At 40.9% G+C, this 18,997-nt stretch overlaps 1 protein-coding gene across 1 annotated transcript in view; it reads left to right on the top strand.

The window, feature by feature from the left end:
* The window catches only part of PTPN12 (protein tyrosine phosphatase non-receptor type 12), a 100,211-nt gene extending 83,097 nt beyond the window's left edge, over positions 1-17,114 (top strand). The window contains exons 13-18 of the mRNA XM_062211461.1: positions 1,928-2,901; positions 8,165-8,242; positions 9,684-9,751; positions 10,697-10,727; positions 15,634-15,741; positions 16,254-17,114. Of these exons, the coding sequence (XP_062067445.1) occupies positions 1,928-2,901; positions 8,165-8,242; positions 9,684-9,751; positions 10,697-10,727; positions 15,634-15,741; positions 16,254-16,315 (1,321 nt within the window). The 3' untranslated portion in view covers positions 16,316-17,114. The remainder of the gene's footprint in view (positions 1-1,927; positions 2,902-8,164; positions 8,243-9,683; positions 9,752-10,696; positions 10,728-15,633; positions 15,742-16,253) is intronic.
* Positions 17,115-18,997: the final 1,883 nt, after the last annotated feature.

Raw genomic sequence — 18,997 nt, 5'->3', positions numbered from 1 at the left:
CAGTGGAAGATGACCAAAGTCTTTGGGCTCCTGCGCCTGTGTGGGAGACCCAGAAGAAACTCCTAGCTCCTGGCTTCAGATTAGCCCAGCTCCAGTTATTGTGGCCATTTGGAGAATGATCCAGCATATAGAAGATATGTCTGTCTGTCTGTCTGTCTGTCTCTCTCTCTCTCTCTCTCTCTCTTTAACTCTGCCTTTCAGATAAATAAATCAATCTTGTTTTAAAGAAAATTAAAACTGTTACTTTAAAAAAAAAAAAAGGTAGGCAGAATCAGGAGTGATCAGACATTTGACAAAAAGTCTCTAACATGAAAGATAGAGGAAAGTGCAGCAAACACGGAGTAGAAAAAAAAAGATGGGGGGAGCAACTGTCCCATTTTCTCAGTCACTAGTAAATCCCTGAAATAAGAATCAGATGGTAATAAGAAGCTCTTGGAAAATAAAAACATGATAGCATAAGTTTTTAAAATTTCAGCAGAAGGTTGGAAAATAGTCAAAGCTATCCCCCAAGAAAATAAACACACATGATATGTATTTTCATATATAAAGTATAACCCAAGTTCCTAATATAATGGGTAAAAAAGGAGTCCAAATGTAATAGATTATTTTAAAGTTACATCATGAAGGACAGCTTGAGACACCTGCATCCCATATCAGAGTGCCAGTTCAAGTCCCTATTCTGCTTCCAAACAGCTTCTTTCTAATGCACTTGGGAAGGCAGCAGATGTTGGCCCAAAGTCCTTGGGTTTCTCCCACCCACCCAGGAGACCCTGATGGAGCTCCTGGCTTTGGTTCGGCCCAGGCCTGGCTGTTGTCTGAACAGCAAATAGAAGACCTGTCTGTCTCTCTTCCTCTCTTCATCTCTGTGTGTTTATCCCTCTGTCTTTTTTCAATAAATAAATGAATAAATTTTTATTTAAAAAAAGTTTCATCATGAGATTGTAGAAGATCAAAAAAAAAAAAAAAGAATTCAAAACCCAGAGAGAAAAAAGTTTACTGTTAAAGAAATAGGAGTCAGAATTTCAAGAAAATTCTTTTCAATGTAGAATTCTGTACCTTGTTTAAAAATCACTGTGTGAAAATATAATACTCAAATGTGTAACCCCACAAAGAGTTTTCCTCCCACATATACTTGTTGAGAAGCCATAGAGGTTGAAACCCACCAAAACGAGGGAACATACCTGGAAAGAAGATGGGATCTGGGGAATAGGAGAATCTGAAACTGAAGAAAAAGCTGTGAGGTAGCCTACAAAGCTGGGGGTTCACATGGAGCAGGAGGCCCAGTGTGTCTAGGAGGGATATCTGTAGTGTTGATAGTTACCTGGTGTGCTTCCCTTGTTGAGAGGAGATGTACAAATTTGCAGGGAGAAATTAGAAGAGCTAGGTTACAAGCAGTACATAAAGAACCAAGCCATCAGAATATCGAGGCTATCATAAGGGCAAAATGAGAAGTTATAGAGGGAAAGGTATAAAATGCAATGCCATAGGTTTGATGATATCTGATTATCACATTGAGCTAGCTAGAAATTATGCCAGTGTAGGCAAGTTGGGGAAGAGGACACTTCCATAGCAGGAAGTCAGTCGAGAATTATGAAACAGATGTGCCAAGAAATAACTACTATTTTGAAATCTGGAGGCACATCTTAGAAGCAGCTGGAGGAAGAGGTACCCATGGCTAGCTGGAAGGCTGTGAAATGGGAATCCTGTTTTCATTAAAAATTTAATGTTATTTTACTTTTTAAGTCCTCCTAGAATATGGTTATTACACTGATAAACATGTAGTTTTCTTAGTTTGAAAGTTTTTTATTCAAGCTATAGATTCTAGTAGTTTTCAGTACAACAGACTTAGCTATTTCATTGTCATCTATCAACTTATTTCAAAAAGATCAGACATTTAAAATCCTTCTTTTTAATGTCCACGTTTCAGTTGCCTTGTAGAAGGGGATGCTAAAGAAGAGATACTGCAGCCACCAGAACCTCACCCAGTGCCACCCATCCTGACCCCTTCTCCTCCGTCAGCCTTTCCAACAGTCACGACTGTGTGGCAGGACAATGACAGATACCATCCAAAGCCAGTGTTGCACATGGTCTCATCAGAACAACAGTCAACAGACCTCAACAGGAACTATAATAAATCAACTGATCTTCCAGGGAAAAATGAATCAACTCTTGAACAGATAGATAAAAAATTGGAGCGAAACTTGAGTTTTGAGATTAAGAAGGTCCCTCTGCAAGAGGGACCAAAAAGTTTTGATGGGAACACACTCTTAAACAGGGGACATGCAATTAAAATTAAATCCGTTTCAACTTGTATCACTGACAAAGTCTCTAAACCACAAGAATTAAGTTCAGGGGATCTAAAAGTTGATGATATTTCTCAGAATTCCTGTGTGGACTGCAGTGCAACACAGTCGAACAGAATAGCAGTTACTCCACCAGAGGAGTCACAGAATTCAGACACTCCTCCAAGGCCGGACCACTTACCTCTTGAAGAGAAAGGACATACAGTGTGGTCATTTCATGGACCTGAAAATACCATGCCCATCCCTGATTTATCTGAAGACAAATCCTCAGATATCCACTGTCAACCTAGGAAAACTGTGAGTTTAACACCAAGCCCTACAACACAAGTTGAAACTCATGATCTTGTGGATCATCCTAACAGTTCACCTCTGTTCAGAGCACCCCTCAGTTTCACTAATCCGCTTCATTCTGATGACTCAGACTCAGATGAAAGGAACTCTGATGGTGCTGTGACCAAGAATAAAACTAATATTTCAACAGCAAGTGCCACAGTTTCTGCTGCCACCAGTACTGAAAGCATTTCCACTAGGAAAGTGTTGCCAATGTCCATTGCTAGACATGATATAGCAGGAACAATACATTCAGGTGCTGAAAAAGGTAATAATAAAGTATCTGACACTTAAATATCTCTATTATGTGCCAGTTACACACTGTTCTAAGCACTGTATCTGTATTAATTTGTTATACTTTATTCCACATTGCACTTTGAATCTACCAAAAATAGATGCTAACTTTTCAGTAAGCTTTTGTTTACTTATTGTTAGCTTAATTTGACCACATGGTACTTGTGGGTTTTGTGTTTTCAAAATATGTCAGTTGTTTTAATGGGCAAGTTTCTTGTTAGCCCATATTATAACTCAGTGTTTTCTGTAGGTCAGAAATTTATCTGACTGGAGCAAGCATTTGACCTAGCACTTAGACACTCACATCCCATATTGAAGTGCATGGGTTCTATGCCTGGCTCTGACTCCTGACTCCTGACTCTAGCTTCCTGTTAGTACAGACCTAGAGAGGCAGCAATGATGGCTCAAGTAATTGAACCATCCCCCGTCATAGACTAGGGTTGAGTTTCTGGCTTCTAGCTTCAAACCAGCCCAGTAGTACTGGCCATTGCAGGCATTTGGAGAGTAAATCAGTGAATGAGAGTGTTCTTTTTTTCTCTCTCTCTTGCTCTTCTAATTTTCATTCTATATCTAGCTCTCGAGCGAAAAGTAAAACTTTTAAAAATTACTGAGTAATTTGAAGTAATTTAGGAAAGAGAATTGCTTAAGCAGGGATGGGGAATGTCCCACAAAATCATTTTGTCTGGCCCTGCAAGGGGCAACCACAGGTGGGCTTGAAATTCAGTAAATATACACAGACTAATTTTTAAATTAAAAATTTTGTATGGCCCAGAAATGATGTTATAAATATCCAAGTCATTCTTGGTGGAAACAGGTTCCCCAAACCCGACAGTGACATCAGTAAAGTAGAACAACATAATTTGCCATTTAATTTTATCTATGTTCTCATAAGTATCTGTTTAGTCATCTTTTTTTCTGCTTCTTTTAACTACAAAAAATCTTTTTGTATTTTCACTGTATTCACAAATGCTTGCTGATAAGGCAACCCTGAGTTTAACTTAAGAGCCATACTGCAAACTAGTCAGCAGAACAGGGGTGATTAAGCAGTCTCAGAATACAAGATAATGTATGCACTCAGTTTCCTAGATATTTTATTGTTTCTTGAAACTCCTCTTAATTCTGCTAGAAATGATAATGGCTATTTTCTTAAATAGATCATACAAGTTGAGAGCAGATATATAAACACAAAAGCTATTTACTAATATTTTGATTATCATTGGCCAGTGAACTTTGGTAGTGATACATGCAGACTAGTATTTATAATAAGGTAATATAAGTTCTATGAAATTGAGAGATGATGACCTTCTATTTCTGACCATTTTCCCTGACTCAAGCACACTATATTTTTTTGTCTTGAGAATGTATCTGATAAAGTAGATAAGCAACTAAGCTAGTATCTTTACTTCAACTTCCGAGTTTGAAAATATAACTTCCAAACTCTTAAGGATATAAAAAAAATATGTAGACAAAAAATAAGATATGTTCGAGCCGGTGCTGTGGTATAACAGGTAAAGCTACTTCCCATAGGTTCTGCCTCCCATATGGGGACCAGTTCAAGTCCCAGCTTCTCCACTTCCAATTCAGCTCCCTGCTAATGCACCTGGGAAAGCAGTGGAGGATGGCCCAAGTCCTTGGGCCCCTGCACCAACATGGGAGACCTGGAGGAGGTGCCTGGTTCCTGGCTTTAGATCATCCAGCAGGGCCATTGAGGCCATCTGGGGAGTGAACCAGCAGATGGAAGCAGTCTCTCTTTGTCTCTCTCTCTCTTTCTCTCTGCCTCCACCTCTCTATAACTCTTCCTTTCAAATAAATAAAATTTCTTTTTTTTTTTTCCAGTTTTATTTCTATCTCAAAGGTAGCTAAAGGTTTCTTTTTACCATATGGTATTGGTTTGATGTTAATTGAAAATGTTTCTGTATAAATGTTCCTCACTGCAGCATAGCTATAAGTGGTTTGTTGTTTGGATTTTTTTGTTTGTTTTGTTTTGAGAGACAGAAATAGATATAGCATGTTCCCATTCATGGGCTCACTCCCCAAATACCCACAACAGCTGGGGCTGGGCCAGCCCTGAAGACAGCAGCTAGGAGCTCAATCCAGGGTGGCAGGAACCCAGTCACCTGAGCCATCACCACTCCCTCCAGGATCGCCATTAGCAAGAAGCTGGAGTCATAAGCCAGAGCAAGGAATCCAACCTAGGCACTCTCATGTGGGATAGGGGCATCCCAACCAGTATCTTAACCATTTTACTGAACACCCACTCCAGGAGTCCTGCTTTAATGTATTGCTAGTTATTTGCCATGTAGATTATTTTATGGATTATTATTTAAGATTTTTATCTACAGATAATTTACCTTGTCACACCTTTGGCATAAGAGTTAGGGTTTTTTGTTTGTCATAGAACTTGTTAGTGAATTAACTGAATGCTTTTGTGATGATACCTAAAATAACCTTTTGTCTAAGTCCCTTAGTGCCGGACAGAAATTCCTAGCTGTGAATTCAGATTTCAGTCACTCAGGCCTCTCAAATGTTTTCTGAAATTTGGCTGTAGTAGATCGCATACAGTGTATGAGTTGTAACAACTTCTATAAAATGTGCAGTCTCTGGTTAAAACAAAAGTCTGTGACATAGGAAAGATGAAGCAGAAATCTAAAGAGAAACATGCAGTTATGCAGCAAAGATCGGCCCCTGTTCTAATTTCTGAAATGCTACTGTAATGCCCAGACTCTGTGTCCCTTCCTTCCAGTAGTCATCTCTTCATTGCTGCTAACTGCCAACTACTGGATAAGGTTGCGAGTTGTTCTTCGGTGGCAACAGAGAGTTCTGGCACCCTTGATAGGTACATCGAGTATTGGCAGGAGCTCCTCTCTCAGCAGCACCCAGAGGCTGTATTTACTTGTGTCACCAGCTAAGTAAATGTGGGATAGGCAAGAGCAAACATCTACCTTATCTTTGTTGAAAGCAGAAAGCTTTACTTGATTTTCAGTCTCTTACGCATAGTTTATCGGTTGTAAAATAGAGTACTATGGCAAGGAAATTGTTGTCATTTTTTAAGAGAACGAGCCCTGGATGATGATAATAATTCCTTTTGTTATCCCATCCTCCCTAATCTGAGAGTCTGCACACAGAATTGTGTTCTTGTATGTTCTTACTCTATCTGCAGTGAAAACTCAAAAATCTAATATGCTTATTTACCCTAACTCATAACAAGGCGAGCTGATGAAGCTGGCTTAATGCATTTTTCCCAAGAGCTAATTTTTAGTGCTGAAAAAAATTTATATGATTCAGTCAGTATTCTCAGAGCACATTCAGATACTACCGTTTACAAGATTTTAGAAAATAAAGACCATTTGAGGTTTTTTCAGTAGCTACATCTTTATGTGTTTCAGAAAAATAACTAGCACTTCCATTGTTATTTCAGCTATTGCTGTTTAAAACATAACTAAAGTACATAGTTAACTTTAAAAGGAGTGAAGTTTAAAAAGTGAGCGTGGGCAGGTGTATGGCCTAGCAGTTAAGATGCCTGCATCCCTCCTTGGAGCCCCTGGGCTCAGTCCCTGCCTGGCTCTGGCTCCTGATTCCTGATTCCTGCCAATGCAGACTCCGGTGGCTGCGGCGATGTCTCAGAGTGGCTGGGTTTCTGCCAGCCATAGGGGAGACAAAGGTTGAGTTCCCAGCTCCCAGCTTCTTCACAGCTGGCCCTAGCCAGTGTGAGCCTTTCAGGAGTGAACCAGTGGTTGGGAGCTCACATGTTCTCTCAGCCTCTCAAATTAAAAAAAAAAAAAAAAGAGAGATAAATTGTTTTTAAAGTGAATAGGATCAATGGAAGTAGTAAGGCAGAAAGAAAGCATAAGAGGAGTTAGCAATTAAATCCAGTTTGGGAAACACTGGCTTTAGTCAGGTAACTGAAACTTTTTTTTTTTTTTTAAAGGGAAAGGGTTTATTGATGGCAAAATTCCAATAGACTGCAGGGAAGGGGTGCAGAAGGGGGGTGGGAGTTGAGAGAGTGATCAGGAGAGAGAGGGTGAAGAAGAAAGAGATCTGGAGAGAACTAAAACTTTTCTTTCTGAACTCGAAACATCAACAGTAAGCCTGGTAGAGAAGATGCTTGCTTGCTGGCTTTGCTACCAAGGGCTGCGTTCAGACTGAGCAGTGTTTGCAGTCAGGAAAGGCACGGGAGCATCATTTTCTCCGTGCAGTAGGGATGGATTTCATTCTTTTTTCAGTAAGCTCTATAACTCTTCTTGCTAATTAATTGGGTTGTGAAGTTTCTTGTTTAGGTTTTTTTGTTTGTTTTGTTTTTTAAGATGTATTTATTTATTTGAAAGGCAGAGTTACAAAGAGGCAGAGAGGGAGAGAGGTCTTCCATCTGCTGGTTCACTCCCCAAATGACCACAACGGCCATAGCTGGGCCAATCCGAAGCCAGGAGCCAGGAGCTTCTTCCGGGTCTTCCACACAGGTGAAGGGGCCCAAAGACTTGGGCCATCTACTGCTTTCTCAAGCCATAGCAGAGAAGTGAATCAGAAGTGGATATTTCTTGCGGCGCCGGCACACCGGGTTCTAGTCCCGGTTGGGGCGCCGGATTCTATCCTGGTTCCCCCTCTTCCAGGCCAGCTCTCTGCTATGGCCCGGGAAGGCAGTGGAGGATGGCCCAAGTGCTTGGGCCCTGCACCCGCGTGGGAGACCAGGAGAAGCACCTGGCTCTTGGCTTCGGATCAGTGAGATGCGCTGGCCGCAGCGGCCATTGGAGGGTGAACCAGCGGCAAAAAGGAAGACCTTTCTCTCTGTCTCTCTCTCTCTCTCACTATCCACTCTGCCTGTCAAAAAAAAAAAAAAAAAAAAAGAAGAAGTGGATATTTATTTGAGAGGTAGAGACAGTGAGAAAGGTCTTACATCCGATGGTTCACTCCCCAACTGGCCGCAGTGACCGGAACTGCGCTGATCAGGAGCTTCTTCCCAGTCTCTCACGCAGGTGCAGGAGCCCAAGGACTTGGGCCATCTTCTACTGCTTTCCCAGGCCACAGCAGAAAGCTGGGTTGGAAGAGGAGCAGCCGGAACTAGAACCGGCGCCCATATGGGATGCTGGCATGGGATGCGGAGGATTAACCTACTGTGCCACGATGCCAGCCCCAAAAACTGTTTTCTTAGATTTTTTTAGAATGTCAAGAAAGCACTCTCTGTTTAGATGACATCTTGTTAATTTTTAATAACTTATTTAAATTGTATTTATTTTATGTAGATGTTGATGGTAATGAAGAGTCACCTCCTCCCCTACCTGAAAGAACTCCTGAGTCTTTTGTTTTAGCAAGTGAACATAGTGAGTATCTCTTCCTCTGACACTACACTACAGAAAAGATGGCTGGTTGTACTTTAGTAGCTGTTGGGCTGCATCATTAAATCCAAAAACAGGTTTGAATTGATAGTGATATGCATTCAACATTTTGTTTGGAAAATACTTTAAAATAGTAATTTTTACTTGCTAAGATGGCTATTTTAAATGGCTATATTTGCATTAGATACTAGCATTTAGTTAAGTGTAATTATAAGTGTATTTGCAATTTGGTATCTTTTCATTCAGTATAAGTGGCATTTATTTATGAAGGCATTAATTGCTTCAGGTAAGTTAACCTTTAAGTTGGACTGTTATTTAGCATCACTGGATTGATGTTAATTGAGAGACTTAAGACCACTATAGTAGCAGTGAGAATTCCAAGGTGATCATATTTTAAAGCACTGATAAAATTTTTTCCTTTAACCTCCTTAAAAAAGAATTAACAGTTGGAATGTGTTCACAGTGCCTCATACTCAGATACTATTATTAATTTTGGCTGATTTTAAGAGTGTTAGAAACAGTGTATCTCAGTTGTCTAAATTTGTCACATTATTGGTAGATTTACAATAAAATCTTAAGACTGAAGTCATTTAGTTAATTTTTTTTATTTGAAAGGCAGAGTTACAGAGATGGGGGTAAGAGAGAGATCTGCCATCTGCTGGTTCATTTCCCAAATGGCCCCAACGCCCAGAGCTTGGCCGATCTGAATCCAGGAGCCAAGAGCTTTTTCCTGGTCTCTCACATGGGTGCTGGGGCCCAAGCACTTGAGGCATTTTCCACTGCTTGCCCAACACGTTAGCAGGCAGCTGGATCGGAAGTGGAGTAGCCAGGATGCATGCATATGGGATGCTGGTGCTACAAGCAGCAGATCTACCTGCTGTGCCACAATGCTGCCTCCCATTTAGTTAAATTTATAAGGAAAGAAACTTAGAGGAACTTTCTGAATTAACAGAGATTACAAAATTGTTATGGCAATGATAGCATCTAGAAATCTGTAGGATATGTGGCAGAGGTTGGACACAGAGATTAAGACACCTCTTGGAGCCCTTACTTCGCCTATCAGAGTGTACAGGTTCAAGTCTCTGCTGCACTCCTGATGCCAGCTTCCTGCTGAGGCAGCAGCAAGCAGTTGGGGCCCTACCACTCACGTAGAAAACCTAGATTGAGTTCAGGACTCTTGGCTTAAGCCTGGTCCAGCCCTAGCTATTGCAGGAACTTGGGGAGTCACCAACTGTTAGAAGATTTCTGTCTGTTTCTCTGCCTTTCAAATAAAAATAAATGTTTTAAAAAAATTTGACATGGGTAACTTTTGTCAGTTTCATATCTGTTCTCATTATAAAAATAAGGAAAATCTACAGAATTTTTTACATATGACTTAATGCAAAAAAATTGAAGATGTTAATTATAAGATTTTCATTTTTCTCAGATACACCTACAAGATCTGAATGGAGTGAACTTCAAAATCAGGAACAGGCTGAACAAACAAAGTCTGAAGTGAGTACTTTAGGATTGGAGCAAGTATAGCTCTTGGTTAACTTACATTCTAGTAGTTATAACTGTCACCTTGAAACTATTACATATAGTTTAATTTTTGATCAGCATTTTTGTGCTAAGATTTCAGATGAAAGTTGATAGAAAATGTAGAATCTGAAATTCTTAAAAAAGGCAACCTGACCTGCATCAGCCATGACTTCAGAACAGTATTTTCTCAAGCTGGTTTTGAAGTGTATAAATTAGGCCGTGTTCCAGAGCATTTTGGGGGTTTGACTGGAACAGAAGTTGCTATTTTCAGGGTCATGGTACTTTCCTAGATTTTTTCCCCCACCGTAAGAGTGGGCACAAAGTCCCTTTCTTTGGTTTTTCTAGCAACCCTAGATTTTTTTCATGTTCAGGAAATGATTTGGTAGTTTAATAAATATTTTGGCCATGAGAAACATCATTTTTCATTATCATTAATATTTTCCCCCATATTTTAATATTTAAAGATAAGATACATCTTAAAATTGATTGTAAAACATGACATATATTAAGGGGCACACAAAATACTGATAACCCACAAAGGGCTGTCTTAATTGGTGATGCCATAATTTGATGAAATGGAATAGATAGCTTACAGAGTGCAGCAATGTTTATGTTCCTTTGTGTGGTAGCTCCTTTTTAAGTTTACATCTAGAAACTTGTATTGCCAGTATACAATAGCATAGTGTTTTTAAAAATTATAAACCCAATTGAAAATATCATTATTTCCTTTTCCTCTGATTCTAATTTCTTGATCCGGAATCTAATTTCTCAGAATATGCAGGGGGCATCCAAAAGTTAATGGAGAATTTGTAGTACTCTTTAAATTTCATTTTTCTGCAAACCTTTTGAAGCCCCCTCGTAACCATTATTTGTACATAAAGTAAGTGTATTGTAATAGCTATTAAATGTCTTTTCTAGGGCTTGATAACCTCTGGAAATGAAAAATGTGGTAAGTAATTAAGAGTTTTTCTTTTTTGCTGTAGATTTTATAGATTAATTTCTATAAAATAGAATATTGTATGGTTTGTGCTGTTTGGTCATTTCTTTTTTTTTTTTTTTTAAAGATTTATTTATTTATTTGAAAAAGTTACAGAGAGAGGTAGAAACAGAGAGAGAGGTCTTCCATCCGCTGCTTCACTCCCCAGATGGCCACAACAGCCGGAGCTGCACCGATCCAAAGTTCCAGAAGTCAGGAGCTTCTTCCAGGTCTCCCACGCCGGTGCAGGGATCCCAAGCACTTGGGCCATCTTCTACTGCTTTCCCAGGCCATAGCAGAGAGCTAGATCGGAAGTGGAGCTGCCAGGACTAGAACCAATGCCCATATGGGATGCCAGTGCTTCAGGCCAGGGCGTTAACCTGCTGCACCACAGCACTGGCCCCTGTTTGGTCATTTCTGTATGGAAAATATCTAGGACAAATCTTCTAGAAACTTAACTTATGTAGTATAATTCTTTCAAGTTAATTCCTCCTACCTGGTACTGATCTGGAAACATCATGGGAGACTTTATTATCAGTAGATGCAGATTAATGGCAATGAAATTATTTTTAGATAGTTTCTTGTTTTTATTTTCTCTTGTTTATAAAAAACACTTAGAAACTAGATCCTGACTTGAATAAATTCTTTAGATTTATGTCAGTAATAAGAATTTGTTCTATAAGGGCTGGCGCCATGGCTCACTTGGCTAATCTCTGTGCACCTGCCGCAGCGGCCATTGTGGGGTGAACCAATGGAAAAAAGGAAGATCTTTCTCTCTCTCTCTCTATCTCTCTCACTGTCCACTCTGCCTGTCAAAAAATAAATAAAATAAACTTAAAAAAAAAAAAACCAGTTGTTTTAAGCACAGGTGATTAACACGTTAGTTAAGTCACCTTCTAGGACTCCAGATCCCATGTAGGAGTCCCTAGGTTCAAGTTCCTGCTCCACTTCTCTCTCTTTTTTTTTTTTTTTTTTTTTTTTTACAGGCAGAGTGGACAGTGAGAGAGAGAAAGAGACAGAAAGGTCTTCCTTTTCACCCCCCAATGGCCACTGCAGCTGGCGCACCGCACTGTTTCGAAGCCAGGAGCCAGGTGCTTCTGGTCTCCCATCCGGGTGCAGGGCCCAAGGACCTGGGCCATCCTCCACTGCACTCCCGGGCCACAGCAGAGAGCTGGACAGGAAGAGGGGCAACCAGACAGAATCCGGCGCCCCGACTGGGACTAGAACCTGGTGTGCCGGCGCCACAGGCGGAGGATTAGCCTATTGAGGCGCCGGCCCCTGCTCCACTTCTGATTCAGCTTCCTACTAAATGAGCACCCAGGAGGCAGCAGGTGATGGCTCAGGCAGTTAAGTGCCTGTCACCAACATGGAGACCTAGATTATTGAATTTAAGACTCCTGAGTTCAGCCTAGACCAGCTCCCTCCCTCCCTCCCTCTCTCCCTCTGTCTTTCTCTCTCTCTGCCTATCAAATAAAATATTTTAAGAATCAATTGTTTTAGAAATCTTCTTTTGTCCTTTTACAACTATTTATAAAGATCAGTGAAATTTTATAGCTCAAACCATTGTTACAATGCCAAGTTAGAAAAAAAATTTTTTTAAATATTTATTTATTTTTATTATTTATTTCAAAGAGTTACAGAGAGAGAGAGAGAGAGACAGAGAGAGAAGTCTTCCATCTGCTGGCTTACTCCCCAGATGGCCACAATGGCTGGAGCTGATCCAATCCGAAGCCAGGAGCCAGGAGCTTCCTCCAGGTCTCCCATGTGGGTGCAGGGGCCCAAGGACTTGGGCCATCTTCTACTGCTTTCCCAGGTCATAGCAGAGAGCTGGATTGGAAATGGAGCAGCTGGGACTAGAACCGACACCCATATGGGATGCCGGCACTTCAAACCAGAGCTTTAACCCGCTGTGCCACAGCGCCGACCCCCAAAAAAATTTTTTTTAATAAATCTTAATTTGTTAATCAATTTTTTTTAGGGGCCGGTGTTGTGACATAGCAGATTAAGCCCCTCCCTGCGATGCTGGCGTCCTCTATGGGCACTGGTTTGAAAGCTGGCTGCTCCACACCCAACCAGCTACTTGCTGATGTGCCTGGGAAGGCAGCAGAGGATGACCCAAGTGCTTGGGCCCTTCCACCCTTGGAGGGAATCTGGAGGAAATTCCTGTCCAAAAAAAAAATTTTTAGAGATTTATTTTACTTGAAAGTCAGAGAGAGACAGATATTTCTGTCTGCTGGTTTACTCCCCAGATGACCACAACAGCCAGGGCTGGGCCAGACTGAAGCCAGGAGCACCAACCCAGTCTCCCGCGAGGGTGGTAGATGTCCAAACACCTGAGCCATCCTCCACTGCTTTTCGCAAGCCAGTAGCAGGAAGCTGGATCAGAAGCAGAGCAGTCGGAACACCAACCAATAGCAATATGGGATGCCGATGTTGAAGGCAGCAGCTTTACCTGCTATGCCACAATGTTGGCCCCAGAAATTTTTTCTAAATGTTACTTTAACTTGTCAAACTAAAATAAGTTATTTATTTCTTTTATAAATCAGTGATCATGAATGCAACTCATCAAATGGCCTGTACAGTTCCTTCAATTCTATCATTTCTGCTCCTACCTACCATTCTTCAGCTCTTCTCTCTCATGCTTCCAGCCTGGATCTTGGTTTATTGGGTGTAGTCTGTCTCATAAACTTGGTATCTCCTTTCTGAGGCAGTATATTATAATGAAAAGACTAGAAGCATAGGAGCCAAACTGACTTACAACGTTACTGGTGTCCTCTAAGTCTGTCTCCTCTCTGTCCCCCTAGCGCTCCTTGTGTAATTTTGCTAGAAGATTTAATATGCTACTATAATAATTGATATATGTATCTGTTTCCCACGAGACCAGGGACTGGCAATCTGCAACTCACAGACCTAATTCTACAATTGGCTTATTGTTTTTTTATTGTGCCTTTGAACTGAACATATGGCGTTTTGTTATGTGTGTGTGTGTTATATACATATATAATATATGTATATATGTGTACGTGTGTATAAATATATATATATAGAGAGAGAGAGTGTATTTCTTACTTAGTCAGCATGAAGCCCTCTGCTAGGAGCTATACCTATTATATTTTATATTTATTTGAGAAGCACAGAGGAAGAGCTTCCATCTGCTGACTCACTCCCCAGGTGTTCATTCAGGCCAGGACTGGGCTGGGTGGCAGCTGGGAGACAGGAACTCTATCATATTTTCCCACATGTGAGTGGGAGGGATCCAAATACTTGTCACCGCTGCCTCCCAGGGTACGCATTAGCAAGAAGGAAGCTGGAATCAGGAGCTGGAGGTGGGTATCAAGCACAGGTACTCCAATATGGAATGCAAGGATCTCAAGTGGTGGCAACTTAACCATTAGGCCAAGATACCCACCCCAGCTTTTTCTTTTTCACAGAGGTGTTTAAAAACAAAAGCAGGCCTGCGCCGTGGCTTAACAGGCTAATCCTCCACCTTGCGGTGCTGGCACACCGGGTTCTAGTCCCGGTTGGGGCACCGGACTCTATCCCGGTTGCCCCTCTTCCAGGCCAGCTCTCTGCTATGGCCCGGGAAGGCAGTGGAGGATGGCCCAAGTGCTTGGTCCCTGCACCCGCAAGGGAGACCAGGAGAAGCACCTGGCTCCTGGCTTTGGATCAGCACGATGTGCCGGCTGCGGTGGCCATTGGAGGGTGAACCAATGGCAAAAAGGAAGACCTTTCTCTCTGTCTCTCTCTCTCACTATCCACTCTGCCTGTCAAAAAATAAAAAATAAAAAAAAACAAATGCAAACGAACTAATAAAAAATATATGACAGAGATCTTATGTGGCTTGCAAAACTTAAAATACTTAATTCTCTAGACTTATTTTCTATAAGAAGTTTATTTGCCAACCCTTTTGTAGATACAAGCATTAGAAGATGGGAGTCATCTATTTGTATTTCCAATTTCTAAAAAGGTTCTTTCCACAAATGTAGGAGATTGTAGTAAAGGTTCTGAAAAAAAGAATGGATCACAGTAGTTGATTTCTTTTGACACTAGTATTATGCATTAATAACTAAGTGAATGAACTATGATTTGAAAACAGAATTGAGGCCAGCATTGTGGTGCAGTGGGTTAATAAGCCACTGCCTGTGACACTGGCATGCCATTATCAAAGCAACCGAGTCCTGCTGTTCACTTCCCATCCATCTCCTCACTCATGTGTCTGGGAAGGCAGCAGATACGGCCCAGGTGCTTGGGCCTCTGCCACTCATGTAGGAGACCAGGATGGAGTTCTAGGATCCTGGCTTTAGGCTGGCCCAGCCCCAGCCTTTGCAGCCATTTAGGGACTGAACCAGTAGATGGAAGATCGCTTTCTGTCTGTCTTTCCCTTTGTTTCTGTCATTCTACCTTTCAAATAAATAAAATAAAAATTTTTTTAAAATGTCAGTGTTATGGCCCAGTGGGTTAAGCTGCCACCTGTGACACCAGCATCCCAGATGAGCACCATTTAGAGTTCTGGCTGCTCCACTTCCAGTCCAGCTCTCTGCTAAATGTTTTAGTCTGAGAAAACAATGGAAGATGGCCCAAACTACCTGGGCCTCTATACCCACATAGGAGACCTAGATTGAGTTCCAAGCTCAAGGCTTTGAACTGACCCAGCCATGGCCGTTGCAGCCATTTAGGGAGTGAACCAGCAGGTGGAAGATCTCTTTCTCTCTGTCTCTTCCTCTCTCTCTGTAACCCTGCTTTTCAAATAAATGAATGAATCTTAAGAAAAAAAAAAGCAGAACTTGTAATGCATTGCCCACATTAAAACAATGCCAGGGTTTTGAGTGTGCTGCTGCTAAGGATGGTGATTAACAAGGGCTTTGTTTCTGCATTTTAGATCATCTAGCAGCAAGTATTCACGCAGAATCTTGTGCAGAATGTCCACCTATTTTCAGTGACAAGAAAGATCAAATATCAGAAAGTCCAACAGAAGCCACAGATATCGGTAATTTGTTTAATGAATAATTTCAAATAATCAAAGCATGCAAGAATGAAAAAAAGTAATTTGCCATTGTTTCAAGTTTTTCATTAAGTTTTTTGCTTTGCTCTACTCAGGTTCTAATATGGTGTTTGCCAAAAATAAAATATGTCTGATCAAACTTGCTTGGAATTAATCCTGAAAGAAGTGAAACACTTAATTCTATTCCACACTGTGATTAAAAACCAAACTATAAAAAAACTTTTTTGTTGGAAAATCTATATCTTAGATGTTTTTTTTGCATCATAAGATTGGTTGTATTTTTAGCATGATGTTAAAAGTAGCAGTTATTTTCAAAATAAATTTACAATTATAAGTGTTCACAATTGTTTTGCATCTACCTACCAAGTGTTATTTGGTTCAAATTCTAAATTCTCATATAGAAATTTTTGTTCCTGAAAATGATAATGTCCACAGACTTGGAGTGTGAAAGTTTTTTCAAATACCAATCAGTTATTGTGGTATCTTTTTTTCTGTAGGTTTTGGTAATCGCTGTGGAAGACCTAAAGGACCAAGAGATCCTCCTTCAGAATGGACATGATTCAGGGAGCTAAAAGACACTTTAAATTATACTGGAAAATCCAAGTGCCACCAAAAGCCAGATTTATAGTATTCCATCTTTCAAATGTGGGACTAACAGCAGTGTAGGTTGTTACCTTAATATTTTTTGCTGGGACCATCTACCTGCCTTATACTACACTTAGGAAAAAGTATTACATATGGTTTTATTTTGTAACTTCAAGTATTATTGCCTTAATGTCTTTTAACCCTGTTACAACGCTGCTTGTAGACATGTTAATATAGTAATACTTTTATGATAAATTGACTTTAAGGACTACTCTTTTGCTGTTTTATCATGTATGCATTATTTTGTATATGTACAGGGCAAGTAGGTATATAACTTGATAAAGTTGCAGTCATAAAATATTATTAACAGAAGATGTAAGAAATTTCTGCATGGTCTAAATCTTTGTGTACTTTATTTGTAAATTATTTGCCCTGAAGTTTTAGAAAATAGTTTCTGAATTTTAAAATTGCTGGATTCATGCAGCCAGCATTGCAGGTTATCAGAGATCAAAGATTGTAATAATACATTTTGTAAATTGTAAGCAAAAAGTTATTTTTATATTATATACTGTCTAATTGTTCATCTTAATTGTCCTTGTTTTCAACTAGTCATGGAGATTCAGTAAGTGCCTTGGAACAATATTGAAGTCTCTTAGCTTGTGTGTGTTACTTTAATATTTGAACTCAACTGGGATTAGAAGACTATCAGATTATATGTATGTTTCAGAATATTTGACCTGCCATTAAAACAACGAAAACAATTTTACAGTGCCTATGTGTTGTCTTGGTTTTTTCATTCCCTATTCTTGGGAATTTAGACTTAATATTGGCTTTTTTGCTGGCTCGGTCCTTGGGATAAATGTGAATGAATTTTAATTTCTTTGCACCTCCTGTAAAACAAACATGGCTTTTATCCTTGAGCCAAACCTTTTTCCTCCTTGTCATTATTAGCCCACCAACAAATGTCCTGATAGAACACCCACCAAAGTGTGGTTAGGAAAACAGAACTGTTTCTTCCTACCGCTGCATATTTAAAAAAAAAAAAAAAATGACAGAGAGTAACCTTATATTAACAGAAGAGCATTGTTTTAAAGGAAAAAAATAATGCTAAAACTTTGTGTTAAAATATTATCAAAGTTAAATACTTGGCAATGCCAGCATCCAATGGGTATCAGTTCAAGTCCCAGCTGCTCCATTTCTAACCTGCTCCCTGCTCATGGTCTGGGAAAAGCAATGGAAGACGGCTCGAGTGTTTAAGCCTCTGTCACCTACGTGGGAGACCTCAATGAAGTTCTGGCTCAGCTCTGACTGTTGTGGCCATCTGAGGAGTGACCCAGCAGACAGAAGATCTCTCCTGTCTTTCCCTCTCTGTAACTCTGACTTCCAAATAAATAAATCAATCTTCAAAAAAAAAGCTAGGCCGGCGCCACGGCTCACTAGGCTAATCCTCCGCCTTGCGGCGCCAGCACACCAGGTTCTAGTCTCGGTCGGGGCACCGATCCTGTCCCGGTTGCCCCTCTTCCAGGCCAGCTCTCTGCTGTGGCCAGGGAGTGCAGTGGAGGATGGCCCAAGTGCTTGGGCCCTGCACCCCATGGGAGACCAGGAGAAGCACCTGGCTCCTGCCATTGGATCAGCGCGGTGCGCCGGCCGCAGCACACTGGCTGCGGCGGCCATTGGAGGGGGAACCAACGGCAAAAGGAAGAGCTTTCTGTCTGTCTCTCTCTCACTGTCCACTCTGCCTGTCAAAAAAAAAAAAAAAAGCTAAATGCTCTTCATGTTATCCCTTAGAACTTGAAAGTTTTTGTAAATGTTTTGGTCGTAAAGAAATGATAATGTTGTGAACCTTGAAATTCATAAGGCACACATCCATTTTCCTAATGAAATTTGAACTAAAGTAAAAACATAACAAAAAAAAAATTAGCCTTTTTGAAGATTTGATGAGCTGTGTAATATGATACTGAAATCATTCATATTTTTTGTTGGGAAGAGATTTCTTTTTTTTTTTTTTAAAGATTTTATTTATTTTATTTGAGAGGTAGAGTTACAGACAGTGAGAGGGAGAGACAGAGAGAAAGGTCTTCCTTTCGTTGGTTCACTCCCCAAATGGCTGCAACAGCCGGAACTGTGCTGATCCAAAGCCAGGAGCCAGGAGCTTCTTCCCGGGTGCAGGGGCCCAAGGAGTTGGGCCATCTTCTACTGCTTTCCCAGGCCATGGCAGAGAGCTGGATTGGAAGAAGAGCAGCGAGGACTCGAACCAGCGCCCATATGGGATGCTGGCGCCGCAGGCAGAGGATTAACCTACTGTGCCACAGTGCCAGCCCAGGGAAGAGATTTCTTAGAATAGCTTCACTGAAGTTTGTTTGTTTAAGATATTTATTTGAGAGGTAGAGTTACAGACAAAGAGGGAGAGACAGAAAGAAAGGTCGTCATTCCACTGGTTCACTCCTCTTATGGCCACAACAGCCGGAGCTGGGCCTCTCAGGAGCCAGGAGCTTCTGGCTCTTCCACAGGGGTGCAGGGGCTCAAGCACTTGAGCCATTTTCCACTGCTTTCCCAGACCACAAGCAGAGAGCTGGATCAGAAGAGGAGCAGCTGGGACACAAAGCAGCACCTATATGGGATGCCGCCAGTGCAGGCGGAGGCACAGCACCAGTAC

This window comes from Lepus europaeus, chromosome 1 (assembly GCF_033115175.1).
Source record: "Lepus europaeus isolate LE1 chromosome 1, mLepTim1.pri, whole genome shotgun sequence".
In the NCBI taxonomy this organism is placed as follows: domain Eukaryota; kingdom Metazoa; phylum Chordata; class Mammalia; order Lagomorpha; family Leporidae; genus Lepus; species Lepus europaeus.
The sequence above is the reverse complement of the archived record's forward strand: the minus strand, read 5'-3'. Positions and strand labels throughout refer to the sequence as shown.